The following is a 25308-nucleotide window of genomic DNA, read 5'->3' as shown; positions in this document are numbered from 1 at the left end:
CGCAATCACATAAGCAAAGTGGCTGAAACTGCACGTAATGCGACCAGCTGCGATACTGATTCTCCTTCATTGATAGTCATTGAAAATAGTCAATGACATTAAATTCTAAGATATATGGTTTCATAATAAGAACTTGTAAAAGCTGAAGTAAAAGAAAAAACGAGGAAAGTTTCGAATATTTTTGTTTGAAATATTGTAGAAAATATAAAGGGAGAAAAAATTCATCTAGTGCAGATCTTTAAGATCATTTATATGCATCTCAAAGCACAAATATATGGAAAAAACAATTTTGTTAAAACATCTAAAAATTTAGCTAGATATAAACCTGAAAATAATTTTGCCTGCCAAACTATCAAAAAAATTATGTATGAAACAATATTAGAAAAAAATTTGACATTCTTGCAATCAGTTTAAGCGTAATATTACATAATTATTTTGATATATAATCAAATTTGTTATATAATGAAATAAAATCATTTTAAGATCTATATTTAGTTAAATTTTCAGATATTTGAGCACAACTACTTTTTCCGAAAGAAATTTTTTTTCTTCTCTAACGTATAATTTCAGGATTGTTAGCGAAAATGAAAAAAAATTTACCTGACTTTTCTTGGTTTTCTCGGTTACTTTTTTCGGAAAAAATTCCCTGACTATATAAAACCTGACAAATTCTCTGAGTAAAAACAAAAAAAAAATATTAAATATTTTATTTTATAAACAGTACAAAGAAAAAATATTCACATTGAAAAAATTATTTATCTTAAAGAATAAGTTAAAAATATAAATAATAATACGATACGACTTGCAGTGAGTGTATTGCAAACGTTAAGTGAAACATACGACTACTGATACGCGATAAATTAAAAAACAAATGAATTACGAGAAACGGATACATATGTAGCTTTGTTTTGTACATTACTTATTGAGATTTTTGTCCATATTCATACTCGCACCTTATATTCAAGGCTTCCTTAAATTTTCTTTAGATGCTCAGTAGCCAATAAAATAATTCGTAGAGCACTTAAAATAAATTTAATTAAGCCTTAAATATAAGACGAATACTGGCATTAATCATTTCATTAAAACACTTTATGTTCCAATTATCATTTTAATTAATTTTAATTAGAAATAATTTACGAAATGTTCATCATACATATTTAATACATATTTTGATTTTTGCAAAGTTAAGTTTTTTCTTTTTAACAATGTCTATTAATAGTTTTCTAGCAAATTGTTCACTGCAAAATTAAAAAAAAATATTTGTACTACAAAAAATTAAAAAAATTCTATTTCATAATTTTTAAAGAAATAAAATTTATACTTAAACTTAGAATTTTACAGTCATTTAATTTTATCTTAGATTAATAAATTCCTTGATAATAATTTCGCTGACTTTTCCCGGTTATCCCTAATTTCCCTGATCGCTAACAACCCTGATTAAAAATCATTCTACTAAATTAATTTGCAAAAAGGGCATTTAAACATTAAAGAACGTAGGTCTATTTTTAAAATCTCTTTTCCTTGAGCAAGATTTGTTACTTATAATTCAATATTTCATTGTATTTCTTGCCTCTAAAATATGACACTGTTTCAGCGCCGCTGTAATGCCTTTCTCGTCCTGTAAAGGTTAAAAACGCCATTTGGTTCTTAACATTTTATACGCAATTTGCGAATACATTCGCATATAGCTTAGGACATCGTGACACGCTCGAAAACACCGCATATGCAAGCCGATGAAATAAGGTATTACCTGTGAGCGTGGAGTTGTTAATAGTGTTGTTTGCCGTGGAAATGGCTGATTGGCTGGTGATTGGTGTGCCAACAGTAGTAGCTGTGGTAGTCGATGAGTTATTTGGCGAGAGAGCCGCGTTGGCAGCCTGGACCTGTGCTTGCGCCTGTGCCTGGAGATTATAATTCCACGCGAGCAGCATCAGCTTCAACTTATCCGGATCTTTCATGAGTGTGGCTGTCAAAATTAAAAATGACAATTGAAGGCTTGAAACAAGTTAGAAAACTATATATGTAAACGATAACCCGCCGTACGCACTACGCATGCAAGACTCGAGGGCATTCTTTCCCGCAAACGGGAGTCCTTGCTCATACGAGAGTGGAGTCATACGACCGGACGTGATCTTATATCGCAAACGAATCGCAAACATTCGTCATCTATCTCCGGTGGCTGGCCTCGTACGCCGGAGGCTGTTATCACTTATCAGCTACCTGAGCTCGTGAAGCGAGCCCCGGGCGAATCGTGCCCGAATAAATTAAGCTTACAAAACAATAACGTCGTTGACATCCTCGATTTAATAACGCAACAGGTTTAATTACCCGAAACTGATAAATCGGCTGGCCGGCAGGCCACATAGCTCGACCGTCACAGCTGGCGCTGGACCGTTTACGATTATTAATCGATCGAGTAATTTACACGGGCTCCGATAAAAACTAACCAACCCCGCGGCCACGACGGATTAAACCCCCGAGTAAGTGAGTCTACGATTAACTTCCCGTCGAAGTATGCGCCATTGATTTATCCTCCAGTGCGATCGAGCTGGCCGAGGGATATCGGTTGTTGTATTATTGATCAGCGTCGCGGTAGAATTCGACGGCGCGATTAACGACGTCCTGTCTACACGACTTGCTTCGTCAGATATTCACCGGAGACTACTGAGGAACCTGGCGAGATCTACAAGCCAGTCTTAGCGCATGCCGTGACTTGTCATCTTGATGCACCGATCGAACTGATACCTTAGAATGAGCGATGACGTACGCCTTTTTGTATTCTATGATCCTCACACTGAAAAAAAAGTCTGGTAATAGTTACCAAACATCGAGTGAAATTATTTCAATCAAATGTTGGATTATGTGTAATATATGTGTGTATATATATATATATATATATATATATATATATATATATATATAATCAAATATAATTTCACTTTCTAAATATTTAGAAATCATTATCAAACAGTTAATTAAATTATATTTGGTAATAATTATTAAATATTTATAGAAAAGTAAAATTATTTCTGATTGCATTAATGGAACGTTTAATTGAAATTTTTCCACTTAACATTTAGTAGCTATTATCAGATTTTTTTTGCAAAGCTTACGTCAACTGCGCTGTCGAGTAAACAACGCAATTTAAGCAACACAAACGAAAAATAAGGCGTCGATAGCGATAGTTGCCAAAAACGTACGTGATTGATATAAGCAGGAAGATCGCGTGCATATTGGCGAATGACGAGCGATGACTCGATGAGTAATGCATGACGTGGAATATGTTTCCTAACAATATCGACATTGATCTTGAAATATCTGAATTCTGATAAATCTCTAAAATTGGTTTTTGTAAGATTAATTTATTACAAATGTAATAAATGAGAATTTATCTTCATACATGTATAATATGAAACAAGAGTAAAATTAAAAAGATTAATAAACAAATTCAACCATTCACAAGTCGTAGCTCATTGCTTATCGCTTACAGTCGTGGCCTTACGCGCGACTCCTCGAGTATTATTCGAGATAGAGTGGAGGAAAGCATTTAAAACTTACGAATCAGGATAGTTATCTAACGAAAGAATCAAAGTGCAGTGTGTTAAACGCGTGACATTCAAATCGCGTGAATGAAAAAGAAAAGAAGATTACGGAAACAACGATCCAAAGGGTGTAGGTAATACAAAACGATATTTCTTCACAAGAATGTTCTATCGTATAATACATGGAAAGAATGAATGTTGTGTTGAAGTATAATTTTGTTGGATTACGAAAATTATATAAAATACTCAAACTGCTAAAATGTTAAAAACTTTTTGCAGTATTGCTCATTATTTTTTTGTTTTCGATATAATTATTTTATTGATGGTACAATAAAATTTTCAAATTTGTATACCATATCAAAAATACAGATGTAGATCTAAAAAAATTAATTTTTGTTGAATCATCGAAATAATTATTGTAGGAAACTCAAGCATGATAAACAATACTGCAAAAAGTTTTGACATTCTAGACACTCAGTTTGAATGTCCTATAAAACTATTTTTAGACCTATATTTAGCTAAATTTTTAAATATTTCAGCAAAACTTCTTTCTATGTAAGAAACTTAAACGCCAAACGTGCTATAACTTTTACAATTTTCTCTACGATAATAGTTTATCGTTGGTTCGTACCAGTAAAGATTTTCAATCTGTTTCGCATTATGATCTGTCAGCACGTTTTAACTAGATGGTTTCCACTCTTAAAGAGACTCGTCATTCAAAGGAATTTGGTCAAAGACAAGCTCAATTGAACATTTAGATCGGTGTCTGTATATACATATATGTGTGCCATGTACATGTATTTCTTGCTCCTCTCACGAAATCATTGATTCCGTCTTTTTTTTTTTTTATCTGACCGCACACTGCGCATGTAACGCGGCACCATACATGTCCGTTCCTCTCTGCACGCCGAAGACGAGCCGCTCTTCTGTACGTCGTGAAACCGTAATCAAATGCCGAGTAACGCGCTCGATACTACTAATTCGTTATATCGATCCGTGCCACGCGAGCTGCCGCGAACGTACGTACATCAGAATCGAATAGCCGGCATTAACCTTTAGATTATTATACCTTGATTTATTACCGTCTGAGATCCTACAAGGATTTACCGAGAAATGTTCAAAGAATATTCGATTCACTGCAAGTAACCCATTTCATCCGCAGAAAAATTTAATCTTTCCATTTAACTTATTTTAAATAATCCATTTTCATTTTCTTTTCAATAATTGATTAATTCAGATTGTTTAGTAACAATTTAACATTTACATCTTATCTACTTTATGATGCGCATATATCTAAGTAGTCTACACAAAAATCAAAGAAGTTTCGACTTCTTTTTTTCATTGGCAACTAGTCTTTAAAGACACCATCAACATTTTGATTGTGAATTTTGGTAAATTTTAAATCTCTAAAAAAAAATAAGTGAAATACAATTCAATTTCTATAATGGTAAAAACTTATTGTTAAAGCTTTGACAAGAGTATATTAATTTTGTCTGATTTTTATAATCCGGAACAATAAAAAATTTGTTTTGTTTCTCGAAAACCTCTACATTGTTGACAGAAGAGAGTTAAGATCGCAGACTTTTGCATAACGCATAATGCATAATGCAAAATGCAAAAAAATTAATCAATCAAAATTCTTCTTTTCCATGAAATGAGAGAAAAGGAAGGATTTTGATGGGTAGATTCGCTATGTGTTATCCGTCATGCAAAAGCCTGCGGTATTAAAAGTTCATATTGCCAGCGGAGGATTAAATAAAAGTTAACGAAACATATCAACGTCTGTTTCGAGATATGTTTACTTAGGATTAGAACACGTGGCGGACGAAATTCGATCTGTCACTAATTTAGCTTATTATAATAATCCACGGCAGCGGCAGCAGCGGCGGTGATGAACAATATATACGAGCTTACTATAATTCGCGCAAATTCCATTTGGGAATGACTGAAATAACGATGTTCCACGTATAGTTCCCGCGTATAGTCGGCGCGGGCGTACAGCCGCACATAATCGGACCGGATAGTTCAAAGGGACAATTCACAGATTTTCTAGCGTATCGCGCGGGCGCGGTTCCGTTTGTTCGTCCAAGCGGCGGAATTAGCGGTGACACACGGCGGACGGGCGCTTCGGCCGCGCGATGACGAGAGCAGAGATTTATTAGTCGGCGAACAGTTCGGCCTGCGGAGTGAAAGGGGTGATAGAGGGAAAGAGAAAGGGTGAGGCGGAGAACCGGTCGCGCGGCGGCATGACACAGCGGACGGAGTGACGTTTAAATCATTCACGACACGGTTCAATAATGTAAAAACGTGCGACGCCGCCGTAGAATTCGGGTCAGATTCCCGAAACGGTTGCGACCTGACCCTCCGCGACGGCGAAAAGATATGCGAGAAAGATACGAGTAACGCACTCGACAGAACGGATCGTGTCGAGTGGTAAAAACTTTGTTCACGCACGCGGCAGACATACATCTCTGCACTTTGTTTCGTAAGGATTACGACCGGGTGAAGGTTCGAAGGGGGGACACCACCGTAAGGAGGCTCGGCAAGGTTTACGCTACGTATAGGATATATAGATAATGAAAGGTTTTACTCACTTGGATAGTGATCGTCCTCGGATATGTCGGCGGGCTCCGGGGTCGAGATGTTCTCCTGCAACAGATAGAAAGCCACCGTTAGGTACCAAAGCGTTTTCCACTCGAGTCGTGCTATATAGCAGTCGTACGATTTCGCCCTGGGCTGCAAGGTACGAAAGCGAACGGGACGGAACTCTCGCGACGCGTTTAAAAGTTCGTGAAACTCATTTTCCGCAACTGCCCGTTATGATAATACCGCGCGAACGCAGCCGCCGCGTAACCGCATCATTACGCAGGGCCAGATGCTTCGCGGCCTTATTTAGTCTTGCTATGCAACCTCCATGTCATTTCGATAAGAGTCTTCTTTATGTATTAACATAGAGAATGAGCAAATTCGTTCTTGATTAGTCCACGATTTCGTATAATTGACGCAGTACGTGTGAATACGTACGTGAAAATCTGTACTTATTTTGTCATGTATAGAGATGTAAACGACGGAAAAATACTAGAATTTTAGGGTAAAAAACTCGAAAATTAATGGTTTTTTTTTCCTTCGGCTTTGACAGGTTTTTATACTCGGATATTTTTTTTAGTCATCCAGGTCATTGCTTGAAATTTTTGCACTTAAAGCGATATGATTAGAAAAATAGATTCGGGCGTTGAAAAAAAAAGGAAGCACAGATGCTGAATGCAAAGAGTGCAAGCAACATAAATAGAGTTATTAATCTATTATCAACTCATCAAGAATTGCAACAGTCAATAATACATATTTCCGCTTCAATATAAAATTATACAGACAAAAGTTTTAAAAAGTATCGAAATAACAAGAAAAATGAATTCTATTTTTTCTTCTACATATTTATCATGAATTTTATGTGATTTTCAAAAATATCGTTTTTTTTTTACAGTAAAAACCTAGTTTTTTATTTGATACTTTTCTCCGAAGTAAAAAATATCGTTTTTTTACATCTTTAGTCATGTAGGTTAATATAACATTCTTTCCAAAAAAGCTGAATTATATGAAGTTCAGTTACATAAATTACTAAAAAATATTAATCATTTGATAGTAAATGATGTAACTGTAGTAAATATTATTTTATTTTTTTATATAATTTATTTATTCATGTTTTTATTGTAACTTTATAATACATAGTTGAGTGCTATTGTCCTTAAATTTGTATTTAAATATATACAACTCTTCCAGGAATTATAAAATTAATTTTTCTACAAAACTAAAAATTGTACTATCGAGATGCATTCTCATTTACTTTCATCTTCGAACTCAACGACTTGCATTCAAAGAACTATTTCATTAGAATACCATTTAATAATGGCAATGATGATACCGCGTATTGTTCACAAGTGCGATTTTATCGAAGAATTTTTGAATGTGTACTTTTTAATGTCACATCAACAATATTTCATTAGTTATTATGGCATTATATTTCATTAAAAAAAAAAAAGAAGTCAGAACTATTTCGTTTTTTTCCTATGTATTATATCTAATATTGAATCACACTGTATAGTCATACATAATAATAAAATTAAGTATTTTGTATTGAAGTCATTATAGATTTGTTTTTGTTTTTTTAATATTATTCCTTAATTAATTAATTTCTTATTAATATATTTCACGTATATATATATATATATATATATATATATATATATATATATATATTCATTCTTACATGTATATAAAAATAAAAAGAAATTCAATAGAATTCAATAAGTTGTTACTATTGAGTCGCGGTCCAAGATATACAATCAAGAAGAAGCTATCGAAGGCTATTCGCGTTACCATACGCCCACAGGAAGACCGTGGACTTTATTGTCCCAGATCAAGAGCTGGTGGCGACTCGCGATTCGTCGAAACGCAAATTGCTTACGCCTCGGCGTTGCGTCGCGTTGCGAAGGTGACGCACGTCGAGAATCTCAGATCAGTAGCACAAACGAGCACCGCCTCTCAACCCTTTCACGATCAACGCGGTCAGTCTGTCTCCAACTTAAGCATCATGTATACGTGTACAAAAATCTCATCTAAACATAGCCTGGCGAAATAAGATCGTCCACTGAGCGAGAAATAATTATGCAGACGCCGCAATTAGCTTTACGTTCATTAGGAAATTATTAATTACCGCGTACATGTAAAAAAAAATGTTCTGACATAACTCCCTTTCGTAATAACGCATAAATGTAAGTATATGCATAGATAATGGCCGTTATAACGGGTCGTTATAACGGAAAATTAATCCGTAAAATCATCATCTTTTCCGTAAGCTTCTACTTTCGCTGCAGCAACACCATGATAACGCATGTACATAAATTTTATTATATATTCGATAACACTCTAAAAAAAGAAGTGTTTGAGACTATAATTCGATGATAAAATAATTACAGAATTACAAGAACTCTTTTTTGTTGTTATTATAAACAAGTCGTGTTTTCGATGCCAAGTATATGTTTTTTTGTATATAGAACTATAAGTATTGTACATTCTTTAAATTCGTTAAAATGGACTCTCACTCTAAAGAACGAGAATTGAGCCAGTCTCGGAAAACAGTGGTTCAATTTTCAATTCTTTAAGAGTGAGATTTACTCTAGAAAAGTTGATAGAAACAATTATTATTGTGACGTTTCTTAATCATAATTACACTATGCAATATTTTACTATGCAATTACCTATAGTCACAAATATGAAATACTTCTCTCTCAATACATTTCCCAAAATGTAATGGTTACATTACTTTTGACACGTAAGCGGATTTCTATACGGCTCGTTTTAAGTTAAAAAAAAAAAATCATCCTCTGTTTACGCCACTGGCCGAGATCGAGTGGTCAGGGTCGTTTTGAGGGAATAAGGCCGAGGCTCGTCGGACAGAGGATCACCTCTATATGGTCGAGTCGTTTTTCATCGAAAAGAGCAGTGCGAAGCGTTCTCCGCGCTCCGTGATATGGCATCGCTTCGCGCGCCACACTCTAATCGATCCACCGCTAATCGCTCACCGGTCGTGGCGAGTCGTAGCGATCTTCCAGGCTCTAGCAGCGTGATTCTATCTAACTTTGATTGATTTTATCCCGACGAAATTAACGGGTTTTTCCCCGTTGAAACGAACGGCCGGTTGGCCTGCCGGCAGTTTCGCAAGGCATGCACTACGTTAGCCTGAGCGATGCCTGGGCCGACTGGTTCGCTGTGTGTTCGCAGTGTGTTCGCTGCTGAAGCAGGCGCAGTCTCTTCTATCTGTGTCAGGTCTCGTGTTGCAACTCCAGAAGGTCGACCGGTATACAACGCGGAGAGCACGGCCAATTGATACCGGCCACAACTTTGTCCAGCGGGCTTGTAGGACATAGGCGGCGTGCAAGCTGGTGCGAGCGCGAGAACGTCGCATACATGTCGGACGTCGGACGTCGGTGTGCGCGGCGCGGGCGCCGCAAAAACTTGTGATGATGTAACCGAGAAATTCCGACGAGCCCGGCATCGTTCGCGCACGAACGTGGAAATCATGAGAGGCGACGTGGAGATCCAATCGCGACGAAATGTCGCGTCGCGCCACGGGTTTTTTTTTTTTTTTTTTTTTTTTTTTTACGACGAATGGTCACCTTCTACGTGCGTGTGCGAAGGAAAAGGGGGACGAGCCTGCAAAGAATATTCTTGGTATTCTACTATAAAAAAATATACTTTACTACAAATTGACGATTTTATAGTTACGTTTGAATACAGGAACAAGCACGAAGCTTGCAGTGTTCCGAAATATTGTGAATTTTATTCGTATTGCTTCATTTATGTTGATATATATGATTTCGTTTTTTTTTTTATATTAATATAGCATAATACATTAACTTAGAATTATTGGATGAGATTAAATCTTATTAGATTTTAATAAATTTGATATGTCTTATCGGTACTAACTTTATTCCTTTACTTTATTGACCTTGACTCCATTTTAGTTAGAATTATATAATATTTATATATTTTATAACATATATACATTTTCGTTGTATGAATCTTTATTTCCACACTTTGTTTTTAGTGTTAGCTATGTTTTTTCGGACGAAACGGATTGATGGAACGGCGCATTCAGAGGTTCATATTAGAAGCCGGGCACAGAATCTGTTTAATAATCGGTGGAATTTATTGGCTGGGCGTCTTACTCTATTTTTCTCTCTCTCACTTTTCTCTCCCCTTTCCTCCTGCCAGCTACACTGTTGATTTCCAGCTGCGCACTCACGGAAGGTTATTTTAAGAATCTTTCATTAAGAATTTAATATAGCATGATTTTCGCGGACCTGGTCGCGGAAGTATCTATAGGTACGAGTACCTATCGATTATGAGTCCCTTTTGTAATCCGAACCGAGGAGTCAGATGAGAGAAAGATAAAGGTCCAGATGGGAGAGCGTGCAGATAAAAGTATATATAAACCTGAGATATAAAATAGAAATGCAGGTGGAAAATAAAACTTGTATCGCAATTTCGTCTCAGCGGGAAACTCTCGGATAGATTCTAGCGATCTAAGGCCCCGCCTTTGCGATTTCAAGAATCGCCTCGCGATCAACTGTGCCGCGCTTGTCCCGGAGGTCTCTCGATCTCACCGCGGCCAATCTCGCTCGGCTTGGCACACCGTCAAGGTGTTTGCCATTAAAGATAATCGCGGCGGGTTACCTTCTGGGAAGGAAGGAGTCGATGCGGCGACGCGCGGATCGAGCTCCGCAGCGGTTTCTAGTAATTGATACCGTCGATACGATCGTTACAAGTTATCCCGCACGTCAGGATATCTGCGAATTGTTGCGTTTAATTTACGACAAGGACGCGGAGGCGACGGAGCGATAGATATAGGAAGCCGCGTGGAATTCACGTTACACACGCGGAAACTCGACGTCCGAGACAAACGGTACTCGGATAATACTTCAGTGTTATACGGCGTACATTTTTGAAACGCCATATTTTTCACGGCTGATTTCTAACTGATTTCTAAAATAGTAGGTGTATAAATAAGTTCTCGCATTTTTTCGAAAATATACTCTGAAAAAACTTGGTAAATCTTAATGTTTTTTTTTTTCAATAAATGTTTAATACCAACTCAATATTTATTTACCGTAAATAAATATTTATTCGATAAAAAAATGATTAAAGTCAAATTAAATTCTTGTACCAAATATATGTATATATAAATATGTTTACATTTAGTATATTTAATACTCTAATAAATTTCTTATTGTTTATATTTAATACTATTCAAACACAAATATTTATTTTTTAAAATTCAGTATATTTTTTCGGTATATCTATTAATATAAATGAAATGGTACAAACGTTTCAACTAAAATATACATATATTTGCCTTTCGAATCTATCACCTTTAGCCATCTTTCAGACAGCATATGGCATATTTTGCCGCGGCAAAAGAACGCTTATTCACAGCGCGATTTATCGTTCATCGAAATCACTTTTAAATCTTTTAAACCAATCTTGGTACGTTCTTTCCGACACAATATTATCTCCAAGTCTTACAAATTATTCTGGTTGCTTCAGTGCCGATTTTACTACGATGAAAATAGTGAAGCATGCAATGATGAAATATGTATAGTTCTTCAATGTTCATTTTCAAATTAAAAATATAATTAATTGTTTAACTGCGAATTGTTATATAGCTCTCGAAATGCAGGTTAATTAATCTTACTTTACTTATGAAAAAAAAAATAATTAAACGCGAAATTTTAATATCACTATCATTAGGTATCTATTTAAAGTTGACAGCGAGAACTTGTTGTTGTATATTTAATAGTTTAAAACGTGTATATAACAATAAATTTTGAAAAGATAGATTTAACATATCAAACATTAAATATTAAAATCTTTTCAACGACTTCATATATTATAAAAATAAATTGATTAAATCCAACCCAGGTCTAACAAATATAAATGAGCAAATTTGTTTGGATGTGCATAACTAACAATTTTATTATTCATATTAAAACAGTACGTTTCGACTTAACTCCATCCTCTTCAGCTGCAGATGTATACGCATTTTTTACAAAGAAACTAACCCCACGCATAAATTATTAATACAAGAATCATCTTACATTTCTTAATACTTTAAAAAACAACAACCGCATTATAATTTATTTTTCAGATAATCAAACTATAAATTGATATGTTGCAATAGTCATTTTTCCATTTTTTCGAACCAATTCCTCTTAGATTAAAAATAAAAATTTAACGTATTGTGATGATTCGTGATGATTCGTAAGTAAGATGATAGAGAGAGAATATGCGTCGAAATCGGAACACACATCGGTATCAGACTGATTTCATTCGCCGCGCCCAAGGACTCCGATGATGTCGCAGGTATTAATAAACAAAGATCCCCCAGTCTCCCCCCGCTTCTCCAGCCGACTACGCGCTCTTTCTCTTTCTCGCTCCTTCTTCGTCGCACCTACGCACGGGGGCCGCCCCACTTCCGGCGGATGTACCCTGATAAATGGGAATCTCGCCGCGCGCGCAACCGACCGGTCGTATATACACCTACGACGACTGCAGCGAGTGAGAAACGATCCCGGCGTCTTCCAGGCATGAAGCAGCACGAGGACGAAGACAGAAGCGAGCGGAAGGAGCGGAGTACTAAAACGGAGTTTAAGAGTACAGCCGCGCCGCTTAAAATCCCCGGGATGCGTCGACCGCTGATGCGATCCCGCTTCTCCTGTTACCTCGATCTCGACGATGATCTCGGAGATGAGAAGTCTGTTGTAACGCTCGTCGCATCGCAGCCGAGGTCACGTCTCGTTAACACAACGAGCGCAAGCCGCGCCTCGATTCACGCGCATTCATTCGTACGCGGGAACGCATGACAAGTCGGGACAAGAAAAGAGGAACGGAGAAGTCTCCTCTTCACTTGAGCCCCGGTGACTCCGGAACGATAAGTTCCCTCTCTTCCGAGAGGGGGAAAGAGACATGTGGAACCAGTATACTGTATAAGAGAGGGAATTGTTGCGGAGCGAGGGGAGAAAAGAAAAGAGGGGCATAAGAGAAGATTCTGAAGAGCCATGCTCTTCGCGAACGCCATTCTCGACGAGTAGATACGGTTGGAACATTTGTTTAGTTGGCTGCAATTAAGCCACTTGGCGGCAATTGTTTGTCGCTCCGCACAGAATTCCGCTCCCACCGTGCAGCCATCCGACTCCACGAGAGATGCGTGTAGTACACGGTTATACGCGCGCGTGTACAACGAGAAGAGACGATGAGCCATGAGGCCACCGCGAGCGGGAGCTGCGCTATGTTGTACCAACTCGCCACCAACACAGCAATTCCAAACGATAAAGGCGAGCGAGTTACCGGGGTTAGGGGTCAACCGGGACCAGTAGCCGGTGTCCGACCAATCAACGTCAACGGCAACCGGACGGCGGACAGTGGACACCGCCGCGAGATCGTTCGAGAGGATTGTCTTTTGTCTCTAGACAACTGAAGATGCTGAATTACCCATCGAAGCCGAGCGACTAATAAAGCCTACAAAAATCTAAGCTTAAGACGCAAGCAGTGAGCGAATCGATTAAATCACGATAGAGAGTAAATGTAAGGTTATTGCCTTATATTCTTTATTGTGATTGGCCAATTCGCTTACATTTACGTCTCATTATTTTACGTTTTTCTATGTGTTTCTGGCTTAACGTGAAAAAAATCTCAAACCAGATAGATGGAAATTCTTTGGAGATTGTTGTTTAGAGCAGTGAGATCCAATTTTTTATTTTCCAATTAACTTGTGGTTTAGATTTAACCTCACTTAAACTGATGATAATGTAAAAAATGTATTTTTTTTTTTAGCTATTATTAGTCATTAAACTGATAATTTTGTAATAACTTTTAACGTTATCACTAAAACCGTGTCAGCTTAATGATTAATGATAACTAAAAAAGAAACACAGTTTTTACATTAGGTTAAGTCCAATAAATGAACCAGAAAATGAAAAACTAGACCTGAGTCTATCAGGTTTAGCGACTATTTCTCGCCAACATTTTTGAAGTAATTCAATTTTCACAAGAATTCATATATGCAATCATTCATGCATAATGTTATTGCAATTAGAGAAAATACATGTTAATAATTTTAAAATTAATTTAATTAGAAACGCATTAATTTTATTAATCACTGGTTACTAGTAACATTGTTACATAAAATATCAATGCAATGCATATACAGGAATGAACAATAACATTGTTTTCAATGAAAATACCGTTAATAATGATGTAAGAAGACATTACACGGTCATATTATAGATTCGTATTATAGATTCCAATTTGCGCCAAGTTTATCATAATATTACAATCGTTAGAAAAATTACAGAATAAATAATGATATTTTTTTGTACTTTGATTTTATGTAAGTAAAGACTCATTCTCGCAGCTTGCAATAAGAAAATGCATTACGAAATATCTTTCGTAAGATAGATTTAGAAGCGTGAAATAAAACTCGTGATAAATCGGGAATACTTAAAGCAATTAAAGAATGCAATGGGAATAAAGAAAAGGTCAAGCTCGTCGAGGACCCGGAACACGATGGCCGCTCCGACCGCGACGTAAAAGGAGGACCGAATTGGGCCCGTTAGGATGATTGCTCGCGGAGAACGCTCGCTCGAGTGATCGATTTAGTTGCCTCTTCTGGGTAGCTCTTTGGATAATGGGGAAATGATTGTGGCCTACCGGTGATCTCTCCGCTATGTGTTTTAACCGGGGCAAAACACCTACCGGCCGTCGCGATTCGACCGCCTGTCGCCGATCCTTCTTCCATCCCTCCTCTCGCCCTCTCTCTTCCTCTCTCGGCCGATTCGGAATACCGAACGACTCTCAATTTCGACTCATTTGCCTACCAAATCTGGCGTCGCATAAATATACGTAGGCTCCTACGGTGAACGGGTCTCAAGGCCGCCGGCAATTACCAACGTTACGCCCTCATTCGGTGCACTTTTATTTTCCTCCCCGGTGCAGTACTTCTACCATTTAACCCGCCCCATCGTCTCGTCATCTCAGGATTCTTACAATCGAAACTTCTCGCCGTTATTATGAAAAAAAAAAGTTGTCGCTGATCCGCAATCGTCGATTCGAAGTATTGAATTGTGCGAGCGATTGAGAGGCAATAATCTCTAATTTTACTTTGGACAATAAAATTGAATCGTCATAGAGTATATTCTACTTGGCGCTCACAACGCTTGCCAGCATTATTTACCCTTGTTTACATTTGATAAACAACAAGTTGCGAACGTCAAGTGGAACGCATCCACAGTTGATGCGTTTGCAAGAAGCGCCAAACTTCGACCGTCGCGAAACAAGATGATTCCAGCATCTCGGAAAGATTGCGAGATGAGTCGTGTTCGTGTCCGTCAGAAGATCGAGATGTGTGTTGAGGAAAAAGATAAATTCGTCGCTTGATTTTTCGCCCTCCAAGGATACGCGTGATCGTGCGGTTATACCAGAACAGATTCGTTGAGAACGTTCGCCGATATATAAGTCGACTTAAGGGAGAGGAGAAAAGAGGATCGCATGACGTCACCGGCATACGTTTCCAAAGTGGCGAAGTTCAGGTTGCGTCAGGGAGAGACCAGCACGGCACGGTGCGAGAACCGATCGTTGGAGGAGCTCTTCTGATCTGGAAAGCAAATGCGGAGTAGGAGGAGGGAGGAGCAGGAGGAGGAGGAAGAGGAGAAGACGCGTCGGTAGGAGGACGACGGGGTCACCGTCGGCGGGATAACCTCACACGTGTGCGCCCCCCAAAAAAGAAGAAGAAATAAAAAGACGATGACGACGATGGCGGCGACGGCGGCAGCGGACGAATCCAGTGGCGTCGACAGGAAAGACGGGAAAGACGTGCACTTTGCCAAGTCTTCGTTGCGCATCGCTGTCCAAAGACGACGTGAAAGTGCAGACGTGAATCGATGAGAGAGGCGAACGAATTATTCTCTGTGATCTCGTTTAGAAATAACTCCGCCTAACTCCCGCTTGGAAATATTCAAAAATTGTTATCTTCTTTTAATTCATTTATATAAGCTGGAAAAAAATATTAGAAATTTCTTTCGTAACTTATCAACATATTTTTATCTCTTTTAAATATAATTTTTCTTGTAATCGTAAATATCAATTAGCCAAAAAAATGTTATTCCTTTTTTTTCCGCTTACCTATCAAATTCAATCGCCGCGTATTAGCGAATTGAAATTTGAATTTCACCGAGAGAGAGAGAGATAATGCGACCAAGAATTAGATACGATGAAAGTCCCTATCACGCAGTTGGGAATTTGGGAAGTTGAGATTAAAATGTAGTACGATTGGGAGCAACGTCGTCACAGAACCACAGGCGACCACGGTATCCGGCGTGGCCGGTTGGCTACCTTACTTGACCCCTGCGCAATGAGGGACAATTGGGTGTAACAGTCTCCCATTCGTCTGTCCGTCCGCCCGTTCCTCCCATACGTGTCGCCCCGTATACGTGTCCGTGTTTCTCTGAATCCTCGGCCGTGTAACACATCCATTACTCTCGAGGCGTATGTGTGTCGGACGGTATACGCACGCATACGTGTGCGTCATTGCCTTCCACCGAGGGGAAAAGTCCAATGACGACAACGGCGAGGAAGACGAAGTCTAAAACGACCAAGATCCCCGTCGCGTGAGCTAACGGAGACCATCAAAATTTCGACCTCTAATCATGAAAACTGTAACTCGTTTAATATTCCACTCATTATCCTGCTAACAGATTATACGATCAGGTTCTATGAACGATTACCTGAGCAGAAGACGATTGATTGAAAAAAAAATTTAAGAAAATTATCAGAATGATTACTATGATTGACACAAAGACGAACGTGAGATTGTTTCGTAAAATTTATCCGAGTTTTGCGATAGAGAGCTGTTAGGTTTAGCGAGGGCGTCTCGTCCCGTAAACTTTCATATACATGGCATGTTTCCGATATCCGAGAGATCTTCATGGAACTTCGTCCTACGCAAGGCCAACGGTTGCAGTATTAAAAATGTCTATCTTACAGTACGAGCGTCTCTAATAGCGTTATCGCGATACGCTATTAGACGTCTAACTACGGACGTTTTTTCGCAGAATAAAAAACGCGCGGATTTTACCGTCAAAGAATTAATTGCAAGCCCGTGATCGGTCTCTCATCAAGGACGATTGTCTCTCTCTCTGCAGCAGGACGCATTAGTAAGAAGACACACACTTACGGAATGCATTAAGCATCGCAAAATTCATAACGGATCAAACATGTGTCCCGTTGACGCGGTATTCAATATCACCTGACGGTAGGACTATGTAAAGTTAAAGAGGAACGCGTTGATCGCGTACACGCGCGGTCCCAGCATCTCCCTCGATGGGCGGCGGGGGCGAAGGATACGAGGAATGGGAGGGAAAAGAAGAGGATAGAGCGGCCAGTTTCGAGCACGCGCCCTGCTCTATTTGATTCTCCCGCGTAGCACATCGCTTCGATTCGTTCCTTCCAGTCGCGTCTCGCCCCGCGAGCAGAGAGCGTGCATTCTTCTTGCACTTTGCTCGTCGTCGTCGTCGTCGTCGTCATCATTACCGTAGTCGTTGTTTTCCTTCTTTTCATTAACATGCACTGGAAAAAACGGTACGCAAGAAAAACCGTACTCGTGCTCGCCACTGTTTCTCTTCCACGTTTGCGATCTCATCAATTCAGGGATTACGAATCAAACTTCCAAGATTCCTCTATATGGAAAAAGCGGTTTTGTTGAGATATTAAAAAATTTAGCTAGATACAGATCTGAAAATACTTTTATTGGAGTATCAAAATAATTATGTAGGACGCTCAAGAAATGATGAGCAATGTTGCAAAAGATTTGGATATTTTAGCAATTAGTTTAAGTGTCCTAATTTTGAGTACATTTTAAGTTTAACAAAATTACTTTCAGATTTGTATCTAGCTGAATTTTTAGATACTTTAAAAGTGTTCTTTCCGTATATATTCCCTAAAATTCATTTACGTAGCGTATCGATCAATGTAGCATCTCAATTTTTACTAACATATATAATTTTAACTCTTTAAAATGCGGAGAGAGATCCGAATGAAAAATTTACGTCTTATGTTTGTGCTAAAATAGATATAATCTTTTACAAGTGTACTCGTTACTGTATTAAAGAGTCTCGTTTAAAAATGCTAAAAATAAGGTATAAAAGTAGGATAAATTTAGCACAATAATGCAAAAAAAAAAAAAATTGCGAATTTTAGTAATTTCACGAAGACGTTTCTCGAGTTCGACGTTGTACAAAGGCGGATGTACATTCTCCTAGCCTCCAACGTCGACCTTAGCGATGCAATTTGTTCCCCCGCACTAGTCGTCCCTTTCCTCAGCACTTTATTTCTACCCGACAAAGGCCCGATAATTAATCCGGGCAATATCTCCTCCCCACTCTTTCCGCTTCATACGTGCTACATGTCCATGAACTAATCCAGGCAGTTGTCTCATCTCGATATCACGCCTGCCTATTAATACACAAAGATCATTAGCTTCGCGGCTGCTTCCGGGTGGCATGACTTCGCGACAGCTAAGCAAAAGGCTCGAAAGTCACTCGTATCGTGCGATCGCCCACAATTATTGACGACGATCCGCTAGAAACGCATACATCCCACGTGCTCTAAGTAACCGGCCAGTATTTCAATAATGTCCTGACCGACCTCGTCGTCGTTGTCCCCTGTCTCTTCCTCTGCCTTCTTCTATCTACCTCGTGCACCTCCGTCGCGTTGAACGCACGCTCTATCTAGAGGCCGAGCGCGTACACGCGTGCTCTATGTGTGCTATATATGTGTTTGTGTGTATGTGTATGGTCTATGTGGTCCGTGTGCGTATGGACACGCGGGGGCCTGGCCCCTCCAGGTCTCAGTACTCACATGTGAGATCAGACGATCCAGCGAGCCAGGCCTGCTGGCCTGCCAAGGGAATATTATACTTGGCGATGACGCGTACGTACACGCCACACGAGGAGGCTATCTCGCCTCGACGAGAGATAGGTAGGGAAGGAGAAAAAGGGGAAGGCTAGGGTGCGCCGCAAGGATGAGACAGAAGGTGAAGGATATACGGGCGGAGAGTGAGAGCAAGAGAGAATACAGGCGCCGAAGGTTTAATCAGAAGGGGGGCTATCGACATCAATCTTTCCTCTCGCGCGCTTTCCAAGGAACACCGAACGTTGGGGTCGTGAATTGGTGGTGATCTTGCCAAAGATCTTTCGCGTGCAATCTGTGTCTTTGTGCGAAAGAACTTTGTGCAACAACACACTATGATAATATTCCATGAAGATGAGAATAGGTATTGATGCGCGCGGTAGTTTTTATAAAAGAACAGAGTTAAATCAAATGATTGTGACATTTATGGAACGAGGCGATGAAAGGTCTGCTACTAATGATGAAATAAGAGCTCTCAATTATCGTCAACGAGGAGGTAGTTCGAACGGTGTTCTCGAGATAGTCGACGGCGATCTAAGTATAGGCGAAACACGTCATATACTGGATTAATCTTTTCTATAGGAAAAATAGACAATTGTAAGAAAAATGTTGACACCCGCTCTAGGAATATTCCCGTCTATTTCAGAACAATGTGCAGTTCGAAATAGGATCTGCAGAATTAAATTCAGTTTCTGTTATACGAGACAAATGATCGATAAAACTGGTTTTCAATTAAAACAAATTTGTAAGATCATCAATACTTTTTTCTAAATGTATATTGATATTAATTATAGATCCTTTAAATTATTAAAATTTTAAATTATTGTAAACTATAATATTTATGATTTATATAAAGAATCTATGATCTGAAAATTTTCATCTGAAAATTATCGCAATTAAATAAAATGTAATTCTGTAAAATAAATGAGAAATAAAAACTTTTGTATTTTCAATTTGTGAAAGTTGCAAGTTTAGAATAGAATTAGAAAAAAACGATCGCAAAAAGGGTGGATTTTTTGTCTGTTTTTCGGTCCTCGATTTTGGAATCGAATTTTTATGTCAAATCATAGCTGATGATGAGACGTCAATCACAAAGAAGTTTTACGTTGATCATGTGATTGGTTTCAAAAATATGGAGCATTAAAGGGATCACCAACTATTAATTGTAAGAAAATTTGACACTAACAGCGTGAATTTTTATTGAATTGTTTCGAAAGTCGATATCTTCTTTGATTACGCTGATTATGAATCTGATGTCAGATTTAAAAAATTCAAGATGACGGATATAATATGGCGGACACAAATACTGGAACAATTACTTCTATGAAAATTGTTATGTTATGGTTTTTCCGGTTCGTTGATTATAAATTTTCTATTACATTTTGGAAAGTAATCAATGCCAATTTTTGAACGGAAAAAGCATTTTTTTTATTAGTTTTTCATAAAGATAGCCATAAAAAAGAAAACCATATTATATCTGCAATATTGAATTAAAAATCTGACATCAAATTCGTAATCAGCAATTCAAACAATCCATAGGTACTTAAAAAAAATTCAACAAAAGTTTTGAATCCACTTGACGCTCTATATTTCTGAAACCAATCGCATGCTCAACATAAAACTTTTTTATAATTAATGTCTCATCATTCGATATAAATTATCATTTAACATAAAATTCGATTCCATAATCGAGAACTGAAAAACAGGCATGTTTTGTGGTTCTTTATTTAATATTTCTCCAAGTTTTGGTAAGTCCGATCTCAACAAAGTATACGAGATATTTTCTCACAGCATGAATCTCCAAGGTAAAGATAGCCGGTACAAATCAGGTAACATTGTCAGTCGTAGCAAAGGACAAATGCATTTTCCAACCGTGACACACACGTTCCAGTAACATTTCTCAACGGAAGGTGACTGTCCTTGAGCTGGTTGTTCGAATGACAGGACGGAACAGGGCGAGGCGAGGAAGAAGGTAATGATGAAAGACATCTTGAAGAAGGGTCTCGAAACAGGGAGTCGAATCGAGCGCAAGTCTCCTACTAATATCGTTCCTTGTTAAAAAAAATAAAGAAATTCCACATTCTCACAAAAAACGGTATACTTCTTCGCTTTGTACGTTCTCAACGTGATGTTACGAGCGTAATACGAGTATCGAATCTTAAACACTCACGAACAACGCTTTCCGTTCCGTAATTCACATCGGCATAACTTCTAATCACCTGTCGTGTTCTCGCGCTACTAGAACCGCCTGCCTACCGTTCTACGTTGCGCTAATTAGATTGAATGGCGCTCGCATTAGCGTGGCGCTTGTTATTGACCGACATTAATCCGCGAGATTGAGCTATCCATGACACTTTTCACTCGACCAAACACTACGGAACGCGATCTATATGGCCGAAAGGGAAAGAGGAGAGAAGAGGGAGGGGAGGGGGGTCTCAATCGCCTCTCACCGTCCAATCCATAAACCGAGAGAGCTACCTCCGTTTTGTACTTCGCTAATTGCCCTTGAGGGGGATCGGTTTCCCAGAGACCAATAAAGAGCCCGTCTCTTTTCTCTGCCCCCACCTGATCGTTCTCTCGATCCCTTCCCCTATCTTCTTTCTTTCTTTCGCTCTCTTTCTCTCTCTCTCTCTCTCTCTCTCTCTCTCTCACACACACATAGACACATACACACTCATACATTCCCTCACTCACTCACTCACTCATTCGCTCACTCTCTTACTCTCTTTCTTTCTCCGGTCACAGACCAAACGGGACGACCAGAATGAGTACAACCAGTGGAGAAAAGAAGAGAAAGAGAGAAGCGAGCAGCTAGAGTGCCGTTTTATTTTGGCATGCTGCGAGGAGAAGAGGATCCTTTTTATTTTTCCCGCAGCACTGGCGGCTACGCTCTTGGTTCGCTGCAAGGTATTCTATGATGGTTCGTCGGTTCCAACGGCGCCCTTGCTAAATGGAATACGACCGGAGGCTGGTTGAAAAGAGATAAAGAGCACTGGCTGCGGTAAAGCAGAATTGTAAGAGAGAGAGAGAGAAAGATGGTAGGAGGGACGAAAAGAAGGAAACGAAGACGCAGAAGAAGAAGATGAAGAAGAAAGGCGACGACGGTGGGAGAGAGACGGTGTATATAACTCTCCCCGTTTCAGTCCCTCGCCGTCCCCTTCTACTTCTCGGCTACACTTCCTCCTCCCTCCAGGGCCACTCCTGCCCCCATTTCCCCTGGCATTGGGGATTTTTTTGAGGGCTCGTCCAAAAGAGCACGGAACCCGAACGCGGCGGTTCGTAGTCGCCGAGCTGCCAAGCGTGAGCAAACCGACCATTCTCGGACTGAACCCACACCTACAGTTCGAGGTCGATACACGCTTCTCCGCTTCGTTTTACTTATCCGCTCTGTAAGAGAGGACACGATATCCGACCGAGCGATCGTAATGAGACACACGCGAGCAACGGACTGAAAATCAAATCTGGTTTCACTGAACAGTAAATAAACGAAACAATTAATCATGATAAATCTGACAACTGAAAAGAAAAGTTACGAAAAAACGAGGAGTGTTATTCTTATTTTTTTTGTCGTTTAATGCAATTGGAGCTTTTTTTATCTTTCCGTTAGCTGACGGATAATGATTCATACTTACTTAGAAAAATCTTGAATAAAATAATAATACAGATGAAACTTGTATGTGACCAGATTTTTCTTTTCTATTCGATAATTCAGAAAAAAAGGAACAAGTTTTACCGAAATAAAATTCTATTTTGCAAACCCAAAGATTATATTGTATCTACGAGTTCTTTTTTCATGATATCATCTCCTTGTTGTATAATGCAATAGGATGATTCGTTCAAGCAACCAAGCATAGTTCACGTGAGGACCGTTTAAGGAAGAACACGCGTAAGCGAGACATCCCGTGTAGTTTTCCCTTGCTCTGGCTTTCCGTACGCTCGAGTCCAACGCTGGGCACATCTGTACGAACATACAGCCCACGTTGGCTTTTGTACAAGAGCAAAACAGAAAGAGAGAAGAGCACGAGGAGTGAGAGAAGCCAAGAAAGTGGCGTCGAGAGGGTGGGGTAGCGGTCGTTGAGCGGGTGGGTCGCGGACACGGACGTGGACGCGGACGTGGACGCGAGATGAGGAAAGGGGAGGAGGGTGTACATTGGAAGAAGCAGTAGTTGGACGGCTAGTGGGAGAGAACCGAGACTCTCGGATTGAGAAAGGCAGAAGATACCGGCGAAGAAGAGTCCTGTGAAGGGAGAATAGAAGGGGGGAGGGGGAGAGAGAGAGGAGAGGAACAGAGCAGAGTCAGAGAGACAGTAGAAGTGGGAGTCAAGAACCCTACGAGGAATTAAGAGCTTATTCGTAACAGGCACCGTGATGAAGATCCTATGTTTCTAAAGAGAGAAAGGGAGCGTGAGAGGTAAAACGATGGAAGGGGGAGAGAAGCAGGAGAGAAGGAAGGACGAAACTACCTCGACTCTAACTCCCACACCGAGGATCTTTGGAATACCAATCAAGTGGCTAATGCGTTTGGCCATGCGGGCGTCCAATTGCTCTCAACGAGCCGACCCACGTCGAACTTTCGATCTTACCGATATACCGGGCAAACTTCCTGCAAGTACATAGTGATGCTCAATGCTTGTTAAAAATCAGGTGACTGAAATCTCCAAATATATTACACTACTATGTATAATAAAATATTATTTTACAAAGACCCACATTTTACAAAGATTTAGTCTTGATGTCATCTATTTAAAAAAGTGACATACGTTTTAAAAGGTCATAGAGATCTAAGTAATATTTTATTGAAAACTTTTATAATTCCCGACACACTGTTTGACACAAATCTAACGCATACACAGTTATATAGGGTAAACATATAAAAAATATAAATAAAACTGACTTAGGAAGCTACAAACATGTAAAACAATGTAATATTATCAATAATATAATTACTATTGCTTGATTAGTTGATGCAATTTGCAAAAGAAAATCCTAAGAAATTTATTTTCACATTTATACAATCCATCTTTGGCTGATTTTTGTATAAAAACAAACCATAAATATAAATTATGAGGTTTCTCTTTTTTAATTATCCAAATCGATTACGTATTTATCAGTATTAATAAAATAAAATAATTAATTTCCAAAAGGGAATGTTTCTTTAGAAAATCTATGTATCGGTGATTTTCCACTGTACGTATATATTATTGTTACACACACAATTATATTATAAAGAAAAAGAGATTGAAAAATCTCTCTAATATTAAAAAATGTTTAAACGTTCATTAATTATCCTATTAATTGGTTGATATTAAACAATAAAATTCCTTCTACCTTAAAAATTAAGTATTTCAAGACTCGTGTTCATATAAACTTTTTTAAATATTTGATCGACTGAAATATGACAATGACAGAACATTTGATCCCAGAATATTTAACATTTATTCATTTACATCCTGTAGAGTTAATTAAAACTAATTATGCGTGCCTAATTATATTATTTAGAAACTGATCGTTATTCAAGAAACATAAAAAAAATTGTAAATTACATCAACTTCGAAATATTTTATATTATATTGTACTTTACTCGTACATCTCGTCGTCGATTTGCAACGAGCTGAACCAGTGAAACGAACAAACGTTTAAAAGTGATGAACGCGATAAATAGTAAACGCAGCGGGATGCTTGTCGGCGCTCGTTACAGCGGCCTCCATGTGAAGAGGCTCTTCTCGCCGCCACATCGAGATAACTGTCGCATAAACGGCGAGATCACGGGGCAGTTCGCGAGAAATGATCGGTGTCGCGGAAGTATAACAGGTTGCGAGTTACGACGGAGGCTTAAACTTTTACTGGTTCAGAAGCGTCAGCATCCGAGATCGTTTTTGCACCACCATACATTCGCTCTTCTCCCTTACGTCGACATCAGTCTTGTCTGTCCGTCCTGCTTTTTCGCACGGCATTACCCATTCCTCTAACTTCCGTCGTCATTCTTCCAAAATCCCACGTGTTTTACGCCTCGCGTTTTTTCCCCCTTCATATTTTCACATTTCGAATTTCCATCTTTTCTTTTTTCCCTCTAAAACGTCGTCGAAAAATTGAGCAAAGCGAAACGGGGCGAAACTCTGTTCCGCACTATTCCCGTGTCTGAGAATGGATCCGGATAGAGCGAAGGATAATATCGACAGTCTGTGAGGAGCGCGACGGTGGGTTGGTGAGGCGCCTTAAACCGGCGTAGTAGTGAGATTTTATAGGA

General features: G+C 38.9%; 1 protein-coding gene across 2 annotated transcripts in view; it reads right to left on the bottom strand.

Annotated features, from left to right (window-relative positions):
• Positions 1–25308, bottom strand: part of LOC105149789 (uncharacterized) — an 80426-nt gene that overhangs the window by 19716 nt on the left and 35402 nt on the right. For both annotated transcript variants that reach the window (XM_011062445.2, XM_011062446.2), the window contains exons 2-3: positions 6137–6191; positions 1751–1966 (exon numbers count right to left, since the gene is read on the bottom strand). In XM_011062445.2, coding sequence (XP_011060747.1) covers positions 1751–1966; positions 6137–6191 — 271 coding nt within the window. The remainder of the gene's footprint in view (positions 1–1750; positions 1967–6136; positions 6192–25308) is intronic.

Source organism: Acromyrmex echinatior, chromosome 11, assembly GCF_024713525.1.
Source record: "Acromyrmex echinatior isolate Ae372 chromosome 11, ASM2471352v2, whole genome shotgun sequence".
Classification (NCBI taxonomy): Eukaryota; Metazoa; Arthropoda; class Insecta; order Hymenoptera; family Formicidae; genus Acromyrmex; species Acromyrmex echinatior.
This window is presented reverse-complemented; position numbering and strand designations above follow the sequence as displayed.